General features: G+C 40.5%; 3 protein-coding genes across 6 annotated transcripts in view; 1 reads left to right on the top strand and 2 right to left on the bottom strand.

The window, feature by feature from the left end:
- Positions 1-7,644, bottom strand: part of col12a1b (collagen, type XII, alpha 1b) — a 169,276-nt gene extending 161,632 nt beyond the window's left edge. For 2 of the 4 annotated variants that reach the window (XM_085134191.1, XM_085134192.1), the window contains exons 1-4: positions 7,388-7,644; positions 6,599-6,714; positions 2,613-2,729; positions 437-580 (exon numbers count right to left, since the gene is read on the bottom strand). In XM_085134191.1, the coding sequence (XP_084990317.1) occupies positions 437-580; positions 2,613-2,729; positions 6,599-6,677 (340 nt within the window). In that variant the 5' untranslated portion in view covers positions 6,678-6,714; positions 7,388-7,644. The remainder of the gene's footprint in view (positions 1-436; positions 581-2,612; positions 2,730-6,598; positions 6,715-7,387) is intronic. The other 2 variants (XM_085134194.1, XM_085134193.1) reach the window with 1 other exon arrangement.
- Positions 7,645-13,460: 5,816 nt separating this feature from the next.
- naa20 (N-alpha-acetyltransferase 20, NatB catalytic subunit) lies at positions 13,461-17,664 on the top strand. Its single transcript, XM_085134200.1, has 6 exons — positions 13,461-13,593; positions 14,184-14,208; positions 14,381-14,471; positions 16,013-16,148; positions 16,244-16,389; positions 17,372-17,664. Exons 1-6 carry the CDS (start codon positions 13,541-13,543, stop codon positions 17,455-17,457), a joined length of 537 nt encoding a protein of 178 aa, XP_084990326.1. The 5' UTR covers positions 13,461-13,540; the 3' UTR covers positions 17,458-17,664.
- On the bottom strand, positions 15,822-24,755 carry crnkl1 (crooked neck pre-mRNA splicing factor 1). The gene is made up of 14 exons (XM_085134198.1): positions 24,559-24,755; positions 23,152-23,304; positions 22,777-22,868; positions 22,406-22,564; positions 21,883-22,049; positions 21,163-21,341; positions 20,891-21,061; positions 20,424-20,615; positions 20,206-20,265; positions 20,016-20,096; positions 19,365-19,604; positions 18,675-18,776; positions 18,289-18,537; positions 15,822-18,124 (listed from the first exon to the last, which is right to left on the bottom strand). Exons 1-14 carry the CDS (start codon positions 24,604-24,606, stop codon positions 17,756-17,758), a joined length of 2,262 nt encoding a protein of 753 aa, XP_084990324.1. The 5' UTR covers positions 24,607-24,755; the 3' UTR covers positions 15,822-17,755.
- Positions 24,756-24,779: the final 24 nt, after the last annotated feature.

The following is a 24,779-nucleotide window of genomic DNA, read 5'->3' as shown; positions in this document are numbered from 1 at the left end:
CAAAGCTAAAAATTGTCTTAACTGACTCCAAATGTCATGCTAAATGGACCTTGTGGTGAGCTTGCTTTGTGATTTACTGTTTCCAGGATAAAGAATTAAATACAAACCTATTTTTAAGTCAAATTAAAGCAATTTAAATAAAGAAATACATTTGAGGTTGTTTCCTTGAATGACGAACAGTCTGCTGTACTGAAACACCAACATACTGAAACTAATGTAGAAACCGAGCAATGTTATTAACATATACTGGTGAAAGAGCAACACCTGGCAGGTGTTTCTCTGTTATCTTCCACACTCGGTGTTAGTTTGTGGGCCAACATGCCATCCTGACTTCCTACCAAAAACTGACCAGCTGCAGATTAACCTCACAAGTTTTTTACGGGACATCTGGCATTGATTTCCACAAGCACACAAATGCAGAGACACGGTGACTCACGTGTGATCTGGCCGGAGATGGGCAGACTCTGCTCTGATCCAGAATATGCAGTTATTGTTACGGCATAATCCACATCTGGAGTCAGGTCTGAAATGGAGGTCTTAGTGGCAGATGCAGGCAGAGTAAATTCTTTTGTTGGTTCTTCTACAAGAATGCACAAAGTCAGAGGGAATTCATTAGGAAACTATTACATGACTTGATTTCTCCAAGAGTCAATACAGGGCTTCAGAAAAACCTGATTTCGACTGCTGACCCGGGGACTGGAATAGCCATGTAAACACACAATAGTATAATTCGATTTGATTAAAAAAAAACTTTCTTTGTTACTATAAACCGAAACACACATTATTTTAACCCTTTAATTCCCCTGAAAGTTCCATAAGATGAATTGCTAATTATTTGTTAAAAATATCTTAGCCTCAGTTAATAGAAATGAACAATATTAACAGATTATATTTAATGTCAAAACTTTCTCTAATATTTCTGTGCCTCTAATAACTGAAACTGTAAAACATACAAACTAATTTTCAGTTACTTTTTTATTTAACCAAAAACAGAAATGTAAAAATATTTACTGTTATATATTAGGCCTATTTCTTGACAAAACATATCAACCTTGGTGTTTATCAGTTACCCATCCTAGCTTATTTATTCAGTATTTGTTTTTAACATTGTTTGAAACTTTTCTAGGTTGACCTTTTTGTAGGTTGACTTTTTTTTTTTTTTTTAATAAAAATGACTCTCGTTTTGCTATCTCAGCAAAAAAAAAAAAAAAAAAAAAAAAAAAAAAAAAAACCTAACTGGCTAATCTATGTAACTGTTATTCTTATTTCTTAGTCAATATAGAAGTGCAAGCTACAGTTTTGGAGTTTGGTTTGTTAGCTAATAGTATGTAGCTGTTACAACTTGTTGTTGATGAATATACATATTAAAGCTAATATTAGTTCTGTTAGTTAGCTCGTTCAGCAATAGCAATGATATGTCACATTCACATCATAGCCTCATCAATTTAGTCCTTGTAAAGCCTTCATGTTGAAAAGCTAATAATCTCAGTACCTGTTTCTTGTCAGAAAAGATCTGTTACTTAGTACACTTTCTTAAGATGGCTTTTCAATAGCAATTGCCCATAAATAACTAAACATTAGCTCTGTTAAATAAAAAAAGTGTTTCACTTACTTTTACTTACATGTTTGTATTTAAACTGATGCTGGTTTTGCAACAGTACGTCCCTTACCTGTCAATGATTTAATAGTTCTGTTAATTAGTGTCTGCATTTGATCGTATGTGAGTGGACGTTAATTCTTTTAGTTAGTAACAGCACATTGCATACCCCTGTGAGTGTTTGAATGTTAGTTAGGTGTAAATGACATATTTTTACTATCTACATTTGACTTTGTGTAAGCTGATGTTAGCTCTGTCAGCTATTAAAAGTATGTCTGTGTTTGATTGTATATAAGTTGATGTTAATTTTAGTTAGCAACAATAAGTCACTTACACCTGGCAACATTTAAATATATATAAGCTAAATTTAGTTCTATTACTCAGTGTATGATGTTAGTGCTATTTTTCCATGCATAAGAAGAAACTTGTTCTCACGTAAGTTTTACTAACAATTTTTGAAATTATATAGAATACAGAAGTCTTAGTTGAGGACATTTTACTGGGTTCTGAATGATGATTCTGAAATATGAGTTGGTGACTATCAGCATGCAAACTAATGTTAGTTCTATCAGTAAGTTAGTACAATATAGTACAAGTATATATACTCTAAGGATGTGCTTCGTGAAGATGTTGAAACAGCACATGGTCTTTCTGAAAGTGGTGAGTTATTTTGGGTAAAGTCTTGGATCATTTGAAATAATAGCTCTTCTTTTTAAATCTATGCATAAATATCTCAGCTATTAAATAAAAGGTCTTACATGTGCACGCCTGAGCTAAAGTAACACAGATTGCAGTTTGCAATGTCAGTGCTGGTAAAGTTCAGCGCTGGCAACCGATGATAAGATTTCTCCATTCATAATGTTTTCCCTTTTTATCATTAGAAGCTCCTGGAGCTAAACTTGTGTCTGCAGAAACCTTTAGATAATTGCGGTAAGTGCTGAGTCCTGTCAGGTTGAGTGAAATCTTTATGACACTTGTAATGTTACAGGCATGACACGACAGAACCTGCACCAACCTGTATCTGAGGTCACTTCTATTCTGTAACCCTGTATCCTCGACCGTGGTCTCCTCCACATCATTTCCACTGAGTTCTCACTTAAAATCCTAAATCTTAAGTCTGATGGAGAGTCCACTGTGAAGAAAAAACATCAATGTAGTTAGCACTTTATCTTTAAGAGCGAAGTGTATTGTAGTGATCATTATAAAAAAGGACCAACAGTCAACACTTCCAAGGTGAAGTTAGACAAGTTCACTGTTGGTGCAAACAACACAAGACGCACCAAACTACAAATGAGAGGAAAGCCATTTTGAAGACAAAAAAATGACCTCCGTTTGGCTCGTGTGGCTACAATCAACAACTCAGGCAACAGACCAAGACAACAAACACAACAAACACAACACAACGGTATCTAAAACTTAGGAGGGACACAAAAAGGGTTCATATATGAGACCTGGTGAATTTCGGGCGTGATCACGAATACGGAAGCAAAAACCAGGTCAGATGAATTTTAAGAGCAACAAGCGATGGCATGTATTTAAAAAATGCGTTTGAGGTCTTTTAGGAGTCTTTATTCGACTCGTGTGGGGTTTACCCTCCCACCTTTTATGTAACATTTTAAAATCTTTGTTGATTGGTAAAACCATATTTATAAAATTAAGACAACAGCATCTAAAATGAAAAATTCAACATCAAACACTTAAGACATGAAGCATAATCAATCATAAATGGTATTACTGACACCACTGTTCAGCCACATAGCTTTATTGTGATACTTTTTTGTTTTTATATCCTGACATTGCTAATTCAATCTTATTAAATGAACTTCATTTTTTTTTTTTAAATATTGCATTGATTCAGTTTAAATGGGGGTCCTAAGGAACAAAACCTTTAAGGAATTAAAATTTGAATGATGACTGTTTTCTAATTAAAATTTCACTGCTATTACCTGGTGTTTAAATTTGAACATTAACAACCCAATATACAGTATTTCTCAACTACATAATTACATGGTGATCCCTAGAGGGAACAGCCACAATAATAATGATAATAATAGTAATAATAATAAAATATAATTATATTTAAAAAATATTCAATGGTTTTGGCCTGTGTTTGCTTCCGTACCTCTCATGGATGCAGATAACAATGCCCTTTAAATATTTTGAATCCTGAAATGTTTGTGGCTGGTGAAGTCGTTTTTTTTTTTTTTTTAATTTTGAAAATCACCAGTCAAGATCTCCTCCTGTCAGCTAACTCCAACATGGACTGACGGACATCCAGCAGTCTGTCCATGACCTCAATCCAACACAGGATGTTGAATTGACTAAGAAAGTGCTGATTATACAATGGATAAAGACCGGAGTCGTCACTCTCATTGTCTCCATTGCAAACCTCATAAAAGAATACACAATGTCAGTGCAGACATGTGTACATCTTTTTCTTATGTTTCCAAAGAATCTACACCAGAGGTTCTTAAACTATTTAAGTCTAAAAAAAAAAGCATTCATAATCTACCTTTGTTGGATATTTACCATACAGTTAAGACTCCAAGAATACTTCTAGGATTCGGATCATAGTTTAAGAACCACTGGTCTTTGTCATGTTAACCAGCAAACCAAACTGACATGGAGGATAATAATTATATTTATTCACAGAGCATGTCTCTAAACGTATGTTATCAACTTCTTTCCACAAGCAACAAAACAAGCAGATCATGCATGTGTACATGAAAAGTTGTTGACAACAACTTAGGACAATGGACAAAAAGTTTCCATGTACACGAGGGACCACAGACTGTTTTTAAAGAAATATTTTAAAATGATATTCTTCAGGTTGGGGTGCTTATTTATGATGCTCTAGCTTGCTATCAAGATAATACACAAAGATGTTGACTCTAACTTGGTGCTACAAAAAAGGCATTCAGTCACAATACGGCTTTAAATAGCTGAATATAAACACAACTGTCTGTCTGGCTCAGGCACAAAAGCAGAGACAAATCTGTTTCTATAACAGGAAGTGTAACTTTGTTCCTGACAAATGAGAATAACGGTTTTCAATAATTTCTTTCTTGTCAATAAATCCCACACAAAGCTCCCAAGTGGTTTATATTTTTCAAAGTGATTGAGTAATTTCCAAAAACAGCTGTTCAAAGCTGAAGATTTTGGCGAACATACAGGAGAGCACACATTTGGGACTATATTTAGAGGCAGATTAACACAAATATGGTGCCCATGTTTGCCAGAATCAAAAACTGAGTCCATCAGTCTTCCGAGGTCTACAGTGGAGCTCTATGGCAAATAGAAATATTAAAGAAGGTGACTTATTACCAGAAGGAAACATCTGCTGTTAGTTTGGGTCTTTTTGTGGGATTGGTTGACTGTAAAGAAAAACAGGTGGAACAAACAGGTGGAAAAACTGTGTCTAGTTCTTAATCTTTTCATGCTGCAGGAAGTTTATCAGCACATGTTCGCAGCGGGTAACCTGAGCTCCGGAGTTTGTAATCATCTCATCAACCTTTCCAGCTGCACGGATTAAATAAATCTAAATACAGATGATCTAGCTACAGTTTATAGATTAGCCGGGATTTCTAGACCACCAACCAGTTGTTTTTATGTTAGTGTGGGGGAGGGGTGAAGAATATCACTGTAAAATATTGTCGTGAAGCCAAGACTGGGGGGTCAAGGCTTGACCGGGGAAGGTTACAGGACGTTAAAAATGGAGAAACCACCAACCTGGTGAATCAATTCAAGGGCCGCGTGGGGGAGGGGGCCGCTGCTTCTGTTTCCGAACGGGGGCTATCACAGCCAAAAACTACCCGACAAACTTCAGCTTTTAATCCAGACACACACTGTTACCATCCACACGCACATTCATCCACATTTTAAACACATCCAGGGCTCGGTTCTAAACTGATTTTATTCTGCAGTTCTTGCCCTGAAATGTGACTGTTTGGAGCCGAGCCCTTCCTGTTTGGAGGCTTCTTCGTGTTCAAGGTGTTTCAGCCTTTAAGTCCAGTCCTAGCATCAAACTATTGTGGAATATATGTGACCCATTACTGTGCCGTGACCCCTGAAAAGGCAGCCAGGGGCCCCCGTTGGGACATTAAAGACAGAAAGGGGGTCTCAGGAGGTCAGAAAGTCTCTTGGAAAGGAGAGAAGAAGAAACTTTCCTTCTTTCTTTTTTAACTGTGCTTTCTTCTGCTTTTATTCTAGGATGATCCAGATTTCAGTGCAGCCAGTTGTCTCCTGTCCTAACCTCTGAAACCTCTGGAAAATAACGCGAAACTCATATTTTGTCTTTCCGTTCCATCGGGAGAAAATACGTAGGGAGGAAACTTGGCCACGTGCCGCCTGGGCTTTTTCCTTTTTTCCTCTTCTACTTTTTTAAAACTGGAGGAATGTAATCTGTAGTAACAGGCAGTCGGGGATTTCGAGCAACGGCGCCTCCTGGCGTTAAAAACTTAGACTGCATTTAATTTTAATCACATTTTTTTTTCTTTCAACATTTAAGAACAAGACTGCTTTGGTTTTCAATTACAGGAAAAAGGTGATGATATTCTCACCGTATATCTGATTTGTGTTTTTTGTTAATCACCAACATGAAGCCACATCTAACTACACAAATAAATCTGAGCTGCATTCATGCTCTCATTAAGTTGAATTTCACGGTTTAACATGCTTTGAAAACAAAAGTAATAATAAAAAACCCTCCCGTTTAGAAACTCAAACTCAATGTATTTCAAGCTGAGGTCGTTTTTCTCTTCAAACAGAAATTCTTGATGAAAAGTGAATCACTGGATCACAAAAAAATCATCAAACAGAAGTTAAAATCAGAAGATCAAACAAATCAATCCACAGGTACACAATTGCTTCAGTGATTTTTTTATTAATTTAGACTAAAAGTGCAGCTACACACAGCAGGCAGAGGAGAGACAGAGGTGAGAGGAGGTGGAAGAATTCAGATGTGTTGAATTAAAAGAAGTGGAGGAGGAGGAGCGGCTTTACCTTGCTCCTGGGCCTGAGAGGAGGACAGCAGCAGTGCCAGGACGGCAGCAACCGCTGCCAGAGAGAGCCTACTCTTCATCTTCAGCTCCGCTGGTCTCAGCAGTGCATGAATGAAACTGCGAGAGGAACCAAGGAGGCAGTTAAACTCCCTCAGGGCTTCACAAGACTGTTAATCCTATCTGAACGAGAACCTTGGAGCTCATTAATCTTCATTCAAATCTATATCAGGCTGAAAAGTTATCAGAACACGCCGCTTTGGAGAGAGGAATGAGTCTGAAAGTCATCCTGACGCTTGAAAAAGTTCCACAAGCAGCGACAAAAGACTTACACGACAGACTTCATATGTATAAATGTCTAAATCCCGCCAAAATCTACATATTGAAACTTTTAAAACTTCCCACAAAAGCAAATCATTAGCTCATCTTTCCCCGTCAAATTCAGTTTTTCCACTTTCTAAAGGAGCTCGAGTTATTGTTGCATTAACTCTGCAGACTCCAATCAAGTATTTAATATCTCCGCCTGATGAAAATGACCCACTCTAACGGGCACAAAGTCTTTTCACTTGATCTTAATGGCGAGTTATGCCGCAGCGCCGTGCGCAATTACGCACGGCAATGTCGAGAAATAATCCAGGCATTCACAAAATAGTCCAAATAAATATAGAAATGAATGGAATATTATTGAATTCAGATAGCTCAACTTTTAAACCTGAAAAAGCCTGTAATAAGTCGTGACAAAAATAATCCCCCACAGATGGTACCAAAAATGTAAAAACCATGCACGACTGACCTATAGAGATGACTGGCTGAATTTTAGTTTTGCTTAAAAAGAAAAAAATGAAAAGGATAAAGGCTTCGCTGTAGACCCCCAGCCCGACACAAGGGAGAGTGAGGTGGTACGGAGTTGAAGTCAGAGCGCTCCGCGGATTTCTGCTTCCCAGACGCGTCGGCGAGCCTCCTTCCAAGTGGGAAGAGTCTCCACACAATCTGCTACTTAACAGGGGGGCTGCTCCCAGCTCTGCCTACCCCGCCGCGAGCTCTTACGACATCTAGTCGGGCCAAAAGTGATGTGTAACCTCTGAAAATGCAGCACGGAAGGACTCACACACTCGGAAACTTTTACATAGTTTTCTGCATTCCTTTCCGGTGATGAAGGGCTTCTGTGCGTCTCGGCCGCAAGGAGACAGCAGCAGAGCGGGGTCGCGGGGGACTAGTGGGGGGAACTGTCAGAGGTTTTTACCCACTTTAAATTTTGTGAATCAACGGGAAAATATTACACAGTCTAGTAAACGAAACCCCGCGTCAGTCTTTTCCTTTTTAATCTGGAGTCCAGGGCCGGAACTGAAGTTTCTGGGGTCCTGGCAGGAGCTCACTAAGCTGGAGCAGCTGCTTCAACTCAGTTCCACTCTGTGATCTGAAAGGTTACTCATAATATAAAGAATATACATGCAGTGTCCTAAAGGAAGTCCAGATATTTATTATAATTTTTAAAAGGACAGGATGTAGATTTTACTATAATAGCTCCAAAGTTGATCTGGGGCTTCCAGCATTCATCTGTTTTTAAGGTATCCAAAATAAATTGTTACATTATCAAGACTCCACTGTATGATACTGGCAACTTTCGTGTGCAGAGGCAAAATGACCCCAAAATTATTAACTTCCCCCAAATGATTACATGTTCATACACCCCACTTAGACCATCATTGATTTTAGTCTTACACAGCACCATATGAGTCCGAAAATATTAGGGCACTGAGGGATGGTACCACCAATACTTCCAACTGAACCTATAATTTGGTACAGTAGATACCACAAAATACAGTAACTGACAATTTGTCAAAGCACATAAAAAAAATCCACCCTTATTTCTAAAGTTTCTGCTCCCAAAATTTGTTAAAGTAACTCTGAAATTGCTTGGCTGTTGTAATCCTTTGTTAGGAGGTCTCTTTAATTATTATTTTTTAAACCCAACTGTCAAAACTTTCTCAAATTCAACGCAGCAACCTGAGTAATGATTTTGTGAACTTATTTGTGAACCTATATTCCAACTTTTAAGGGTATCAATTAAATTATTTTTTGCTATATCTCCTCCAAAAATATCCAAGTTTTCACAATTTTAAAGGCACAGTGTGTAAAACCTCACCAATGGACAAAAGACTGCAATCAACTGAGTTCTGGTTTTTTTTAACTCCTCCAATTTCAACAACAACAGAATCCTAACTACAGTGGTTGCTGTAGCTCAAACAAGTCTGGCCACTGTTCATCTGTAGTGAGTGTAGGCTGTCAGCACACTGTTTACCTCAGCTGTCATTATGCTGGGTTTCCACATCAATTTACTCTGGAGTGTGCTTTTACATTTTGAATAAGAGTCGATGATTAAGAAAAGCTCAGTTCTGTCCAATGATAGCAGTAAGGTGTCATTGGAGGAGAGTGGGGATGTCCTGAACTTTTCTGAATTAACTCTCATATAATGTGAGAATGCAGTGTATATATGAGAGGAAAAGTGTGATTTAATAAAAAATATTAGCTGGCAAAATGTTAACTTACAACCAGCTGTTGTTGTTGTTGCTTAGCCGGCCCATAGCTGTCTGCAGACGGCAGGGTTGAATGTCTATTCTCCTGACAATAAGTACTTTTGACTATGTTGGCAATAAATGATCATGAGCTGAATGTTGATGGAAAAAGACTAATCTCCATGTTCACTATCTCCATATGAAGGAGTTATTATTTACACTCATCCAACTCACAAAATACATGAGAACAGCATATTTTACCTTATGTTTAAATATTATTTTGCTGTTGCTACTGTTATTGTATTATTGTAAGGTGACCTTGAGGGTCTTAAAGGTGCCTATAAATAAAATGTATTATTAATATTATTAGTAGTAGTAGTTGCAGTAGTAGTAGTAGTATATTTTTCTAGTTTGATTAACGATAACAGACATAATCTAAAGTTTTTATTTGATACCAACAACAAACTTCTTCATCCTCCTCACTCTGCTATCACTCCGATATCTTCTAATGACTGCGAAAAAAATTCACTGGCAAGATCAACAGTATCAGATCACAGCTCAAGTCTGTACCCGTTTAACCACCCAAGTCGCTCACCCATTTCTGTTGTCTGAGTTCAAACCATTTCTTCAGTAGCTCTTTTGGATATAGTCTCACATATCTGCACTTTACCCTGTCAAACGGACATTATGCCTCCTAAATTCATTAAAGAGTTTCTCCCTGTCATCTCCTCCAGCTTCTCTCTATTGTCAATCAGTCCCTTTCATCAGTCAGTTCCAGATTACTTTAAAACAGCCGGCATCTGTCCTCTACTAAAAAAAAACCCTCCTTAGATCCCACTGTTTAAAATAATTAAAGGCAAATTTCCAGACTCTCGTTTATTTCCAAAATCCTTGAGAAAGTTTATGCTTGTCAGCTCCTTCAGATTGTTGAAGGAAACAACATCTTTGATAAATGCGGTTACAGACATTATTGAAAATTACTAACGACAACCTTATGCGCTCGGATGAGGGTGAACATTCCATTTTAGTCCTGCTCGGCTTATCAGATCACAGCTCAAGTCTGAAGCCTTTGATACTGTTGATCATGCTACTCTTATTAGCAGACGACAAAACTGGGTTGACATCAGTGGCACTGCTCTCAAATGGTTTTCTTCATACTTATCAAACAAATATTTCAGAATTCATATTAATCGATGTATATTGTAATCTGTAATGCTCGTATGTGGAGTGCCACAGGGCTCAATCCATGGACCAGTTCTGTTTCTTTTATGTTACTGCTGAGCCAACAAATTGATGGTTTTATTGGAATCTCCTACCACTACTATGCAGACGACACACAGTTATATTTTTCTGTTGAGCTCATCAACCTCTCCTGTCTCCTGTTTTGCTTTTGTTTTTTGCCATTATTAATTGGATCTATTCTAATTCTCAGTTCCTGTAGACCTGAGGTGGCAGTCTCATATTACACCTATCCTTGCATCCCTTCGCTGGCTTTCAGTGTAATTCAGGATCTACTATAAAATTCTGTTATTAACTTATATAGCTGCTTATTTACCTGAGCTTCTAACATCTTATCCATGCAGCCGACCTCTCAATCATCTAACCAGGGCCTTCTTTCCCTCGCTGTGATTTTAAAAACAGAGGTGATCTGTGCTTTTGAGGTTGTAGCGCTCAAACTGTGGAACAGCCTTCCTCAGTCAATCAGATCGGCCGACTCTGTTATTTGTTTTAAGCGAATGCTGAAAACTCTTTTTTATAGAATTTCATTAATCCATTCCCTTCATTTGTTGCCATAGTTTGAAACCATGTGTGCATGTATGTGTGTATGCTGGAATAAATGTTTGTCGGTGAGGCTGATTATGTGTGTATTTATGTGTTTGTATGTTTTAACATGTACATTTATCTTCAGTGTGTGGCTCTTATTTGAACTGTGAAGCACTTTGTAACTCTGTGTTTTGAAGAGTGCTATATAAATAACGTTGTTATTATTTATTTATTTATTTATTTATTTTATGTTTGTTTTAGAGCCTTGACTTCAGTTCAGGGGCTATATAGTTTGAAGGAGCTATTTATGGCCTTGATATTTAAAGTAACTTGTAAGGTTTACTACATATGTGGTCCATCTCTAGGCAACTACCCAAAACGTAATTAGACGGAATGATGGCATTCATCTCCTCCACGTGGAAGCCATGGCAACATGGCGGCTTCCACAAACCTGCTCCTATGTATTTTTAATAGATTAATTCTAAGTTTACAACTACACACCAGTTTTTAAAAGATGTAAATACACACTAATAAATTGATATTTATGAGGATACAAGCTTTTTTCCTGTTAAATAACAAACAAACAAACAAAAAAACAGAAAAAGACTTACTGTAACTTTAAGATGCAAAAAATCTTAACTCACAACTAATCTAAAGGTAGTTGTAGAGCCCTCAAATGTATACATGTGAGTTTGTAACAACCCTAGCTGATGAAAGACTAGGATTAACATGTTACAAAAAACTTTTGTTTCAATCCAATAAACAGTATGACGAAAAGGCAAAATAAGAAAATCTGTTACATTTACATGTCACATTGACAGACATGTGTTGTATTTAGCATATGTAACTAAACAAAAATGCCGCTACGTTATTTAAAAGACCTTTTTATAAGAACTGAAGTAAAACCTTCACCAGGAGGGGGCAATGTTTGACCAGTGGGTGTCAACCTCCTGCGCCATCTTGTGGAGCAAATTGGTATTACACAAAAGTACAGCCCAGCCCTAGTTTACCTTCATTTGGTATCTTTTACACACATAGGTTAAGTGGTTATATTTACACAATCTGTGTCTAGCTTTTGTTCGGTTCCACTGTGGTGGCCTCTTTTGACACGAGAGCAGCTGAAGGTAGAATTTATTATATTTGGTTACTTTTAAACTATTTTAAACAAAAGGTACAGGAATGGAGTGCAGCAATGTTGTTTAGAAATAAATTGTGTTGTGTTATAACCTTAAAGTCTATCATACCACCGTTTTTACAATAAAATCAGCTGTTAAATCATGTTCAACGAAATGAAGAATGGACTATTTAGCACCTCCTGGAGGCTGAGAAGCTCTCATCAGCTCAGGAGCACTGCAGCACACACACATTTCCAACCACCCCTGCTGCTTATTACTTAAATATTTCTCCAGCATTAGTGTTATTTTAAGCAGACATGTAGCATTTACTCTCTTTGTCTCTCTCTCTGTGGTTTTCAGCACTGTTTAATCACAGAGTTAAAGTGTTAAATGATCTGTGGTGGGTGTGGGCTGATAGCAGAACTGGCCCGGCCTGACATGCTCGGGTGAATTAAAACAGACAACAGAGAAGAACCCACCCAACAGAAACTGCAGATGAACGCGAGGTCTGTGCCAAGAGAAACATGTATTCTCAGAAGGTTTCTCATAGTGCTCCCTGCTGGATTTTCCTTCCTCTTATTTTTGCACATATACATGAACACTCCAAACAATATCTCATTATTAAGAAGATTAAATGTCTCATTAATCCTTGCACACAGATTACAGAGGATTCAATGGCAGTCTGTCCTCAAGTCTCTGTTGATTTATTTGGATATGGCGCCCTCCCCTGGCAGAGGAAACAATTTTTTTTTGTCTCTTTTGTTCGAAGTTTTCAAATCAGTCAAATATGAGAAAAGCTCCCACATGACCACCCCCAGAATAAATAAGAAAAAGAATAATAACTTTACTGAAGTATATTTAATGCAAAATTTTACATTCATATTATGAAGATTTTCTGAGTTAAATGCCCTCAAAGTACATAGGAGCCTGCAGTGCAAGGACAATGAAAAACAACTGAAAAATAACTTTATGCTCCGTTAAAAACTGCAAATAAATATTAGACGCAACCCAAGAGTCACAATGCAAAGACTTAATCTTGCAATTTGTTTTTATATGAGTATCAGTATCCTAGTTTAACAGCTGAACTGCACCCGTTTAACATCTGTGATGCAGAGGAACTGATACTCTGGATGTTTGACCTGCTCTTTGAGAATTCACTGCAGAAAACTTCAAAGTGCATTTTGGACAAACGTTCGAGGGTCATATCACCATGTGGGAATCTGGCTGAACAAAACAAGTTAAAGCATATGAAAGGTCTTTTTTTTTTTTACACATACATTCTGACACCAGGCTCATCGTATAAGCTGCCATGGGTAAAAATACTTTTCAAATACAGTTTTTATAGCATGAAGGCAAACCTTAAATATACTGAAATTAATCAGCTGATTCTGCGACGGTAAAATTACAAACCCTTAAAAATCTAGTTTTTGTCAATAGTGTAGTACCTGCCTTATCCCTTTGGGGACGCTGCTCCTTTTTTTATCGCCTCCTAAAGGTAGCCGATATCTCGTTGTCTCTATGAGGTGAAAGGTCACGCTACAGTGAGCCAAGATGACAACTCTGCGGCCGTTTACATGCGATGATTTGTTTAAATTCAACAATATGTGAGTAGGGTTTCGTTCTTTTAGCACATGAGCTGTAATTTAACGCTGTTTCTGGTGTGACTGACGGTGACTGATGGGGATGGATGCAGGTTGTGTGTTCGGTGTGCGGCTGCGCCATTCCTGACCAAACTTCACATAAATCACATCATTTAGCGACTTGGGTCATGCAGACCTCAACACTTTCAGCATGTTGTTAGACAACCTTCTACGTTTAATAACTGAAAATTATAGTTTTGTTAACAAAGCTGCTACATACTCGGCACACCGAGACCACGCAGGATTAAGAAGAAGCTGTATATATATATATATATATATATATATATATGTGTGTGTGGAATTAAACAAAGTCTGTGGGTGTAAGTCGAGCAAAGACATGCCGAAATTTCCTATAGACACAACGGAAGCATTTAGGCTATTTACGTAACTTAAATGCCCATATGTGATGCTAAAAATTATAAATTTGCCGTTATTTCTGTTGAGTTTTGTTCGTTTCTCTCCATGTTAGAATAACGAAAGGGCTTGGTAGGAAATGGATAATTGGATGTGAATGTTAACGGCTCATTGATGTTTTTGTGTTTTTTGTCCATCAGAAACCTGGATCCTCTCACAGAGACTGTATCCTTTACCTGTGCTCTGCTTATTTAAGCTTCGGGGCCCACCCGTGGATGGCATCCACATTTAATTACACCAATGCAGTAATAATAACGAGTACCTGACATTATATAAAGCGTATTTTAAGTGTGTTTAATCGTACTCTGGATAGTTTTCTTTAACCTTTGACCTCCAGTATGGGATCCCGTTTTACCTGCAGTACCTCGCTCACTGGCCAGAGTACTTTATTGTTGCTGAGGCTCCTGGAGGAGAACTGATGGGCTACAGTAAGTCCTCCTGCCTCCACAGTGGTTAAGGCCATCTTTTAACTCTCGAGAAACCATGCTAGCCTCTAAAATGACATAATAATAAGTCATACAGGAAAATACATATATTTGTATTTACCTCATCTGGGTGTAGTTTGCGGAGGAGGATGGGAGTGTCGGTCTACATATGTTCTGCCTTGTTCATAATGTGTCCATTCCCCCTCAAACTAAAAACAGAACAAAACTTCTGTGCAGAGATGACACCACAAGGGCAGGGCATGATTCTGATCCTGTTTTGTTTCATATCCAACCTGATTCATGTGCAGCTTTTCCATGTACCACACAAAAAAAGAAAGGTCAGAGCAGCAGGTAATTTTACAGGGAGGCCTTCAAAAAGCCTAGAATAACAGAGGGCTGATTCATGGAAAGATGAGCCCTAACCTGACTGCTCTGTGATGCTGTGAAACTTTCTCATACATTTATTGAGTTGTAAACGTCCAAAGACTGCCTCCTTACCTGTTCAAAGGTTTGGAGACAGGCTACAGATGACTCCTCCAAAGGAAGTGTGTTATGGATGACTAAAGCTGTTTATGCATTGATTCATTTATTTGGTGTACAGCAGTGGTTCCCAAACTTTTTTTGCTGGGCCCCCCTTGTTTTACAAGAAAAATGTTCGCGCCCCCCCCCCCCCTCGCGCGCGCGCACGCACGCAAGAACACGTCCTCCAAAGGCAGAGACGTCACGGTGTAATTATTTTACATGTAGTTGTTTTTTTTTTTTCCCTGTGTAATAATATTTAACATTGCTATCAATACATTTTTCAAAAAATCCCTCTGCAAAATGGGTTCAAAAACATAAACAACTGTTGGATGCTGTTTGTCCGTGATTTGAACCGGGGGAACAAATTGTGGCAGGATCAGCCTGATATTATTTGTATCCCACTGTAACTTTACTGTATAAAGAGCTAACATCTCCAAAATGTCAGGAGTAGTTAGTCATTACAACAAGTGTTTGTGAACTACAAATCAAGAATGTGGGATACTGTTTGTCCGTGATTTAAACAGCCCAGCGCTGCTCCCGACGAAGGGAAAACCAATCCTGCAGGGAGACCTACCTCGGCACTTGTGCAGGTAAAACCAAAGGGAAGATGTGCTTCACCATATTTTCTAGTCTTTGGCTTAGAATGAAGTTGGTTTGGAAACACATTCAGCTATGCTTCATCTCCTGCTTTGCGTTTGTGTGGGCGCCCCGTGCTAGCAGTGTCCAAGCGTTGTTTTTTTTTTGTTTTTTTTTTCCCTTTTCATGCCGCGCCCCCCCTGCAATGGCTCTGCGCCCCCCCCAGGGGGCGGGCCCTTACACTTTGGGAACGTCTGGTGTACAGCATGTGGTGCTGTTTCATTCTGACATGATTTAGACACTGAAGGTGGCGCGCTCGAGCAGACCTGCAGCTATACGCAGGCCTGTTTGAACAGAGGGTGCAGATTTAGAACAGATCCTGGACAGTTTAAAATAAATCCTGTGAGTCTCGTCTGAGTCTGAGGTCATGTGGAACTTTCTTGCAGTTATGGGGAAGGCGGAGGGATCTGTGGCTCGCGAGGAGTGGCACGGCCACGTCACCGCTCTGTCCGTGGCCCCGGAGTTCAGACGGCTTGGCCTGGCCGCCAAACTCATGGAAATGCTGGAGGAGATCTCAGAGAGGTTCGTATCAGGACTGGGATGAAAACTGTGCGCGCCTATCCCTCACATTTTCAAATCTCTTGATTTTTGATGTCTGTGACTTTGACCTGTTGTAGGAAAGGCGGATTCTTCGTGGATCTGTTTGTACGAGTGTCCAACCAGGTGGCAGTGAACATGTACAAACGTCTGGGCTACAGCGTGTACAGGACAGTCATAGAGTATTACTCTGCCAGCAATGGAGAGCCAGATGAAGATGCTTATGGTAAGATCGCAGCAGAGTCATTTTATCTCAGGAAGGTTTCTAACTGCATCTGCAGCCAATCAGAAAGGAGCTTCCTTTATTGCCTTCCCCAGCTGTTAAACTCACAGCTGATGTGATTTGCACAGAGACTGAGCATTATTAAAACGATCCAGGAGACTTGAATTGGTGCACAGATGTACGGCAGCTTTTAGCATCATCATGAATTATTCTGACCTCTTACTCTGGATCACCTCAGCAGCAGGATGCAAACAACTGATTTTTATGATCTGCATGAAGCAACATGTATCTGAACTGTATTCGAGTGCATTTGACCCCCAAAAGTGCCTCAAACCACCAACCAACTACAGGTCATCTACTAACCTTGGAGATAGTCGATGACGTGCTCTACCTCCCGAGCCACAGCCACCCAAATTTGTGTTTTCAAATTGGTAAGGACTTGAATATCTCTTATGTGACAGATGTTCCACATGGGGGTCTGTCTCAAGTCCAACCTCTCTTGAGAAATTTGACACTCGTTCAGGTTCATCTCCTCTGTCAGTGCACCCCAGGGTGGTTGTGGCTACAATGTAGCTTGCCATCACCAGTGTGTGAATGGGTGGATGACTGGATGTGTAAAGCGCTTTGGGGTTCTTAGGGACTAGTAAAGCGCTATACAAATACAGGCCATTACCATTAGCCCCGGTATGCTGTACAGTGTTCCATCATCAATGTTTTATCGTTTTCCGATTGCTGTCAGTCTGACCGGTATGACAGATGTGGATCATAAACGTCGGTGCACTGACAGAATACTTAAACTTTTAATTTAACTGCTGACGTTAGTTTTGAAACAGCTGAAACAACAGTGAGAGACTCTAATACAGCCCTGTTCAGCTCACCGACAGCTCTGTGCCTTCTGCTCTAAACTTAAAATAAATTTACATGGTTTTTATTAATTTACGAAGTGTGTTACTAAAGGACAAAACCTGCTGCCTTTCTCCTTCAGACATGAGGAAAGCTCTGTCCAGAGACACGGAGAAGAAGTCGATCATCCCACTGCCGCACCCCGTCAGACCCGAGGACATCGAATAACAGCAGACTGTGGCTCTCTGACTCTGATACTCGTACATTGACGTACATTGATAAACTGTCATTCCTCAGAGAGCCACTGGTCCTACAAAGAGTTTCATCTACTGTAAATATTAAATGAACATTTAGAAAAAGAACACACAACACGTGACTTTGAGCCGATGTTTGTGTAATCGCACAAAGAAAACATACAATAAAGACTCGTCCTGAGCCTCCAACTTTTGTGTTTAAAAAATTAAAATAAAAAAAATACTAGAAAAATCCAGACTGTCCGCTTCCCTCGAGTCCCTGAGCGGGGAATTTACTCTTTATCTTCCTCGCTGCTCCTGCTCTCCTTCCTCTCTCCACCTTTCTCCTCCTCCTCACTCTCGCTGCTGCTGCTGCTGTCATCGTCTCGGTCATCGTATGTTTTCTCCTGTTCCGTCTCAGCTGCAGTTTCTCTGCTGGATGCAGTTGTCAGCCGATTCTCAGGAGAAGCTGCTGCCTCCACAGACTGTTTTGTTGTCTCTTCAGCTGCCGGCGGACCGTTTTCTGGAAGCGTCTCGTCGTCTTCCGTGATGACCTGCTGCTTCTTCCACATCTTAGCCATGGCGAGCAGCTTGAGGTTGGGCTGATTGGCAGCGTCCTCTGGAAAGATGTAATCGTAGTACTCCTCCCAGCCAGCGTCCGACTGATGGGATGAAATTATTTCAGGACAAATAAGAACGATCCAATTATTGTAAATTAGGTTTTTAATTAATCCATTAGTTATTTTTGTGTATAAAAAAATTCAGTATTTGAGAAAACATTTCTGGTGGCTGTCACCATCCAGCTGTGACATTGTCCGTCTCTTACCCCATCCTCGGCCGTCAGCTTCCTCCTCTTCTTCACCTTCTCCGGCAGCAGCTTCCTCACCCGCTCTCTAGTGCTGTCTGTGCCGAACTCCTTCTCGAAGTCTCTCCAGGACTCGAGCAGCATCAGCCTCTCCTCCTTCTCCTCGCAGTTCCTCATGCTCCTATTGGCCTCCTCATAGATCTGCCGGCACTTCTGCAGTCGGTCGGGGCCGTCCACCGATAGCTCGAACTTGGCGTAGCTGATCCAAACCTGCAGGAGAAGAAGACGGTAAGCACAGAGCTTGATGGCTGGCAGGTCACACGAAAGACATTAAATATTTTTACTATAGACAGTTTGTTAGACCGTTCGTTAGATCTGGGATCAGGTTTGTGGAGTGCAGCTCTCACCTTGACGTGCTGAGTGCGCTGCAGTAGCCTTTTGTAAAGGTTTCTGGTATTTTCAAACTCTTCCTGCTCAATCTCAAAGTCGATATAGGACTTCCACAGAACCTGAGGGCATAACAGCCATGAGTGCACTGAATTCATCAGCAGGGCAACAATGTGAAGTGTGAGATAAGAAGTCGAACATATTTCAGTGAAAATGAAGCTACAGGAAGGTTTTTAAAAGAAATTAAAATAAAGGATCTTTTTTCAAAATGTTAAAGATTTTTAAACCGAAACCTAGCTTGACTTTGATCTCACTTTGCTTCATGAACACTAATCCAGGATTACATGAAGCTGCTTATCAACTGTTTAGTCTGGGTTCCTGTCCTATTCATCTCCTACAGTACACTGTAGGAGATGAATTACTGTGACAGTAAAAACTGATGATGAAATGTGATGTTCACAAAAATCACAATAAGAAGCTTTAAAAACAGTCGAATAAGTTCAAAACCTGACCACCGCACTTGAGTGCGTCGCTGTGACGCACCCGCTATATCTCACTCACCAGGCTTCTTCTCCTCTTCCTTCACATGACCCCTGATTTAAAAGTATTCCAAAAATAGGTAAGAAGGCATTTCTTTTCCTCCCATCATTAAAATGCTATTTAACTTTCACCATCAGGGGGCAGCGTTTGTGCGAGAGGTTTCCAGTTACCTCTGGCATGTCCAGCCGTGGCTGCCCGATGGCGAGTTCGAAGATGGCCCGAGCCCGCTCAATGTCTCCCAGGATTGTCTCCAGCTCAGCAAACTTGATCCAGGTAGTGCAGTTTTCGGGGGTGAACTCGAGGTATTTCTCGTACAGCTTTCTACAGCGGTCGAACTCTCGCAGCTGCAGCTCCAGCTCGATGTAGCCCTTCAGCAGTTTGTTCTTCGGGCATTTTCCGATCGCCGTGCCCTGAGGAGAGAAATACTGATGAGAAGAAAGCGGACACAGACGCTGATGCCATTCTTCCTGTGGAGCCAGTGAGTTACACTCATCTGACTGAACTTGGCATAGAGCAAGAGGGGCACTGAAGGCGAGGAAGAGGAGATGCCTTTGTTCTGGAAAAGTTTTCTTTTTACAGACTCGTTACGTTTTCTTTCGCCTGATTTTAAGTTTTGCTTTTATTACTTTAAAAGACACTTTTTGCTCTACCCACATCCTCTGCAAAAAGACTGATACAAGAAAGCATGAACGGAAGCTCGTTTTTTAAAAACTACTTATTACGTCACCCAAAATGTAACATAATACAGCACTCTGTGCATTCAGTTTACATCTGACTGCACAACGTGTGGTGCTTTTGCACGTGCATCTGAGCAATCTTACCATGATCTTTCTGGCTGCCTGCAGGTTCTTCTGTCGGATCTCAAACTGAGCAAAGAGCAGCCAAATCTTAGCAAATGTGAACTGAAACAAAACAACGATAGTCACAATCAGGTGAGAATAGCAAGAACACCTTTACTGTAATGCATGAGTGGTTTCACTGAAGAGGTGCCGCCTTTAAATTGTAAATTACCTTCTTGTGGGGGATGAGTTCCAGACAGGCCTGATAAACCTGCCTCGTTCTCTCGGGATCCTGCCATCACAGAGTTTTGTTTAATCGCACACATCACTGTCAGACTTCTCGTTTTACATTTCTTTACAGCCTGGTTATGTCTGTTGCTTGAGAACATGATTCAGATCTGTGTCCTTTACTTTGTTGGAGGTTAACAAGATGCCGAATGATGGACCCACCTTGACCTCGAGCTCCTCATACAGACCGTAGTTGATCCACAGGTAGATGTATCGCCTCCAGTGTCTCTTCTCCTGGATGGGTGGGATGTTGGCGATGGCTCTTTCATAGACATCTCTCACCGTATCTGCGTCGGCGTCGCTCTCCACCAGACGGAGGTAATCGAACCAGGCGTCGTAGTTGTGTGGATTCGCCTGGGATTATGAGTGTATGATTTATTTTTTTAGCATTTCACTTTCCCAAACAGCAGAGTAGGTGACATAAAACCTGCAAGTTAACAATTAAGCAAAAACCCCAAATACGAAGCCTATTTTGTTTCTTACACCAGTACAGAGAAAACAAACCAATCAATGCATGAGTGGTTTCACTGAAGAGGTGCGTTAAATCTGTAGCCAAGAAAAATGAACCCATCTTCCTCCTTTGTTCCACTTTCTACAGATTTCCAGACATAATTCCTTAAAACTGATACCTTAACTTCCTCTTCATACTGGAACCTTCGCTTGCTGACGATGACATCCTCGATTCCTCTGCGGTCTCCAAACTTCTTCTCAAACATAGTGTAGTTTTTGAAGAGCTCCTGTGCCTGATGTTTAGGGATTCTGTCCAAAGCGTACTTATAGATCACCCGGACTCGCTCGAACTGCAAAGGTAGAGAACAAAAGTAAATAAATACATTACACAATATGATCTCCAACAAAATGAATGCAAGAAAGAAGTTTGAGAAGTCTGAGCTGCACTCGCCTCCTTCTGAGTCTCCTCAAACCTGGCGAAGGCCACAAAGAGGTTTTCGTCTACATGTTCCTCCCCAAAGAACTCCACCGCCCGCTCGTACACCTTCCTGCCGTGGGCGATGTAGCCGTGCTTCTCTTCGAAGCGAGCGTACTTGATCCAGTTTTTCACCTCAGGGTGAACGATGACAAGTGCAGCGAAGTTAAGGCAAACGCACCATCACAAAGGTCGTGAGATAAAACAATCAGAATAAAATAATAGCAAGTGTTCAGCAACAGTACAGACAGGTAGATGGAGGTGGAGGATGAAGAAAACTGAGGAGAAATGCTCCAACAGAAGAGATGGTTCTGTGTGGCTTGAGAAGCCCCGACCGCACACAGAGACGGGGAACCAGGTGAGGCAAGGAAAAGGCATTCCTCAAGGTTAATCAGTATTTTAGGGTTTATTCTTCCATCTTGAAGGTGAGTTGATAAAAAGTGATGTTATACTTTACATAAACATATAAAGAGGAAGTCTGACAGCAACCTTTGTTGTCCTTCAGAGAACATAATTTGTAGCTTTGAGAAGAAAACAGCCCTGATAATAATGAACTCAAGCTCTGTGGGATGACTCAGACCATCACCCTGATCGCGCTTTTTGTTTCTGTATTTTAAAGTTTTATTATATTGTTTGAATTTAACTGTGGGGAAACAACCAGTTCCCTGCATGTTAGTAAAAGCAACAAAAGGATATATCGCTCATAAATGGTGCGGGCTTTCTCCACCTCCTTGTAGCGCAGCTCAAAGTTGATGTAAGAGTGCCAGGCCTGCTCTTCAGGCTCCCATTCCATCCATCGCTCAAAAACCTGCCTGCAGCCGGCGATGTTTCCCAGCATCTCCTCCATGTAGGTGTACTTGTACCTGTGCAAAGGAACAGCGTTCAAAATATTACGCACAGAAGATTTAACAAAAACAGACAACAAATGCACAGCAAAGACTCTCCATCAGAGCTATGCAATCACAAGCAGACTCACACTCACACACGATGCACTTTTCAAAGTTTAAAAAACATAGTTTACGTCAGATTACATCTCAGCTACTCTATTGTCAGATAAGCGTCAACAAAGTATCAGCCAACAAATGCATTTATTTAATCTTTAACTACAAAAAAGGACTGAAAATTGTGACTGTGTCACTTGTCAAAGCCTGCTGATATTTTAGAAAACAAAACAATCAAGAAATAAATAAAGCAATTAAATGATTAAATGAAGTCCTACCAGAACTGGTTGACTCGTGGGAGGATGGTGATGGCTCTGTCCCAGATGTTGCGGGCATGGTTCACCTGGCGGCTTTTCATCTCCATCTCGGCGTACTTTAGCCACAGAGTGACGTTGCGATGATCGACATCTAGCGCCCGCTCGTAAATGGAACGAGCTCTGAAACGAGGGTAACCGTTGGTGAGGTAAAAGTGGACCATTCAGACACATGGGCATGAGAAATATTTCTAAAAAGTTTACTAAAACGTTAAAAGATGTGAAGACCAGTTCTACTTATTTCAGTACGACCAAGACTAAGATGTTTGTGATTGGACCCCTGCGAAGTTGTAGCCATTTAATATTCTGACTTTCAGCAGATTTTGCCTCAGTACCTCTGGATCTCCTTCAGACTTTCCTCCCATTGTGCGTATTTGATCCAGTTACTGATGACGGTCCGGTTCTTCCTAATGTTGTCCTCAAAGCTCTGAAAGAAAAAGACATTCATCATGTCCAAAAACTAGAAAAACATATTTTTGTGTGCTGGAAACATCTCAAATTGTCCTGTTAGATTAAAACAACAAACACATTTGTTTAACTAAACATGGGTATTAGAGCAGAAGTAAAACCAGAGAGCAACACACCTCAAATATTTTATGCTGGCTTGTTAAACATAAATAAAGCTGGTAAAAAAATTCTTGCAGAAAGGGCGGTATGAGTAAGAGCAATGTGAACACTACCAGCAGAGAAAATATGATGGAAGCACTTACCTTCCTCTTCCTCAGTTTGTAGTCATTGAGCTCCTCCTGATCTGTGATCTTCTGTTTCGGTGGTGGTGGCAGGAGTTCGAGCTCTCTCTCTTTGGCTTCCCTTAGCAGCTGCTCTGCAGTGATCTGAACCTCTGCCGGAGCTTTATTCTTCACCTAAAACACAGCACAAAATACAATTAGCGTGAGCATAAAGTTGGTCTTTCTTCTCTTCCCCTCAACTGGTCATAGCAGACAGCTTCTCCCTGAACCTGCTTCTGTTGGTTCCTGTTAAAATAGAGTTCTTCTTCCCCAGAGATACCAAGTTCTCCTGATTGTTGGAGTTTTTAATCGCTTATGTTAACGTACAATATAAAGCACCTTGAGGCGACTGTTCCATCATCATCTTATTCTTCTTTTGACTCCTCCCTTTAGGAGTCACCAATGGCTCATTCATCCCCATTGCACCCTATGCCAGCATCATCCTCTGTCATACCAACCCTCTGTATGTCCTTCTTCACAGCATCCATCCATCTTCCTCTTTTCCTCCTGCCTGCCAGCTTCACCTTCAACATCCTTTGACCAGTATCCACTAGCCCTCCTCTGCACACGTTGAAACCATCTCTGCCTCTAACTTTGTCTTCAAAGTAACTGGTGAGAGCTGTCTCTGACCTGCAGCTCTGCTTCCTGTAAGTTTCAGTCTCCAAACCGTGCATCACTGCAGGTCTCACTATCATCTTGTAAGCTTTTCCTTTCTCATTTGCCTCTATCATGTAAGAAATCACCCCTGACATTCGTCTCCATCCTGCTTGCACTCTCTTCTTTACCACTCTTGCGCACTGTCCGTTGCTCTGGATGGTTGACTTCGGATACTTAAACTCATCCACCATCAATTCCTCTACTGCTTTCAGCTTCACTGGTACACCCGTCTCCCTCTCATTTACACACATGTATTCTGTCTCGCTTCCATATACCTCCAGAAGCTCCCTACTCTCAATACAGATCACACTGTCGCCTGCAAACACAATCACAGTCAACTCTTCCTTCACATACTATTACTATAATAGTCATTTTTGAGAAACTGCATACATGTTTAAACACATTTCCAACTTTAAAGACACAAAGGAACTCAAATGTGCCAGATTTTAAATCCTAATATAAACAAGAATAAATTAAGCACACGTAAAACACATGGAAGCCAAAACAAAGCAGAGCGTGGTGAAAGTTTACAGCTAATGTAACTTATGTGAAACTCTGACCACAGAGCTACCTGTTAAGCAGGTAAAATACCCCTGAAATTACTACAGTGTAGCACGTTTTTGTGAGTAACTTTGGCCGTGAAAAGATGAGATTAGATTTTAGTTCTGCTCCGTTAGCCCGAGTTCTATGTTAGCATTAGCCTGGAGCTCTGATACTGCTCTGTTCGCTTACCTTCGCCACCTTCGGTATCCGCTGTTTCCCTGCCGCCGTAGACGCCATTCTGATGGCAGGTTTAACCAACAAACAACGTTAAAAACCTCACTTAAACTGTCCCGACAACTACCGAACGGCGCAAACAGACAGCGAAACGTTTCCGTCTCACCGAGCGCCAGCCACCATGACAGTAACCACAATGCCCCGCGTCTTCTTCTTTTTCTTTTGTTCAAAACGCA

Source organism: Neolamprologus multifasciatus, chromosome 15 (genome assembly GCF_963576455.1).
Source record: "Neolamprologus multifasciatus chromosome 15, fNeoMul1.2, whole genome shotgun sequence".
NCBI lineage: Eukaryota > Metazoa > Chordata > Actinopteri > Cichliformes > Cichlidae > Neolamprologus > Neolamprologus multifasciatus.
The sequence above is the reverse complement of the archived record's forward strand: the minus strand, read 5'-3'. Positions and strand labels throughout refer to the sequence as shown.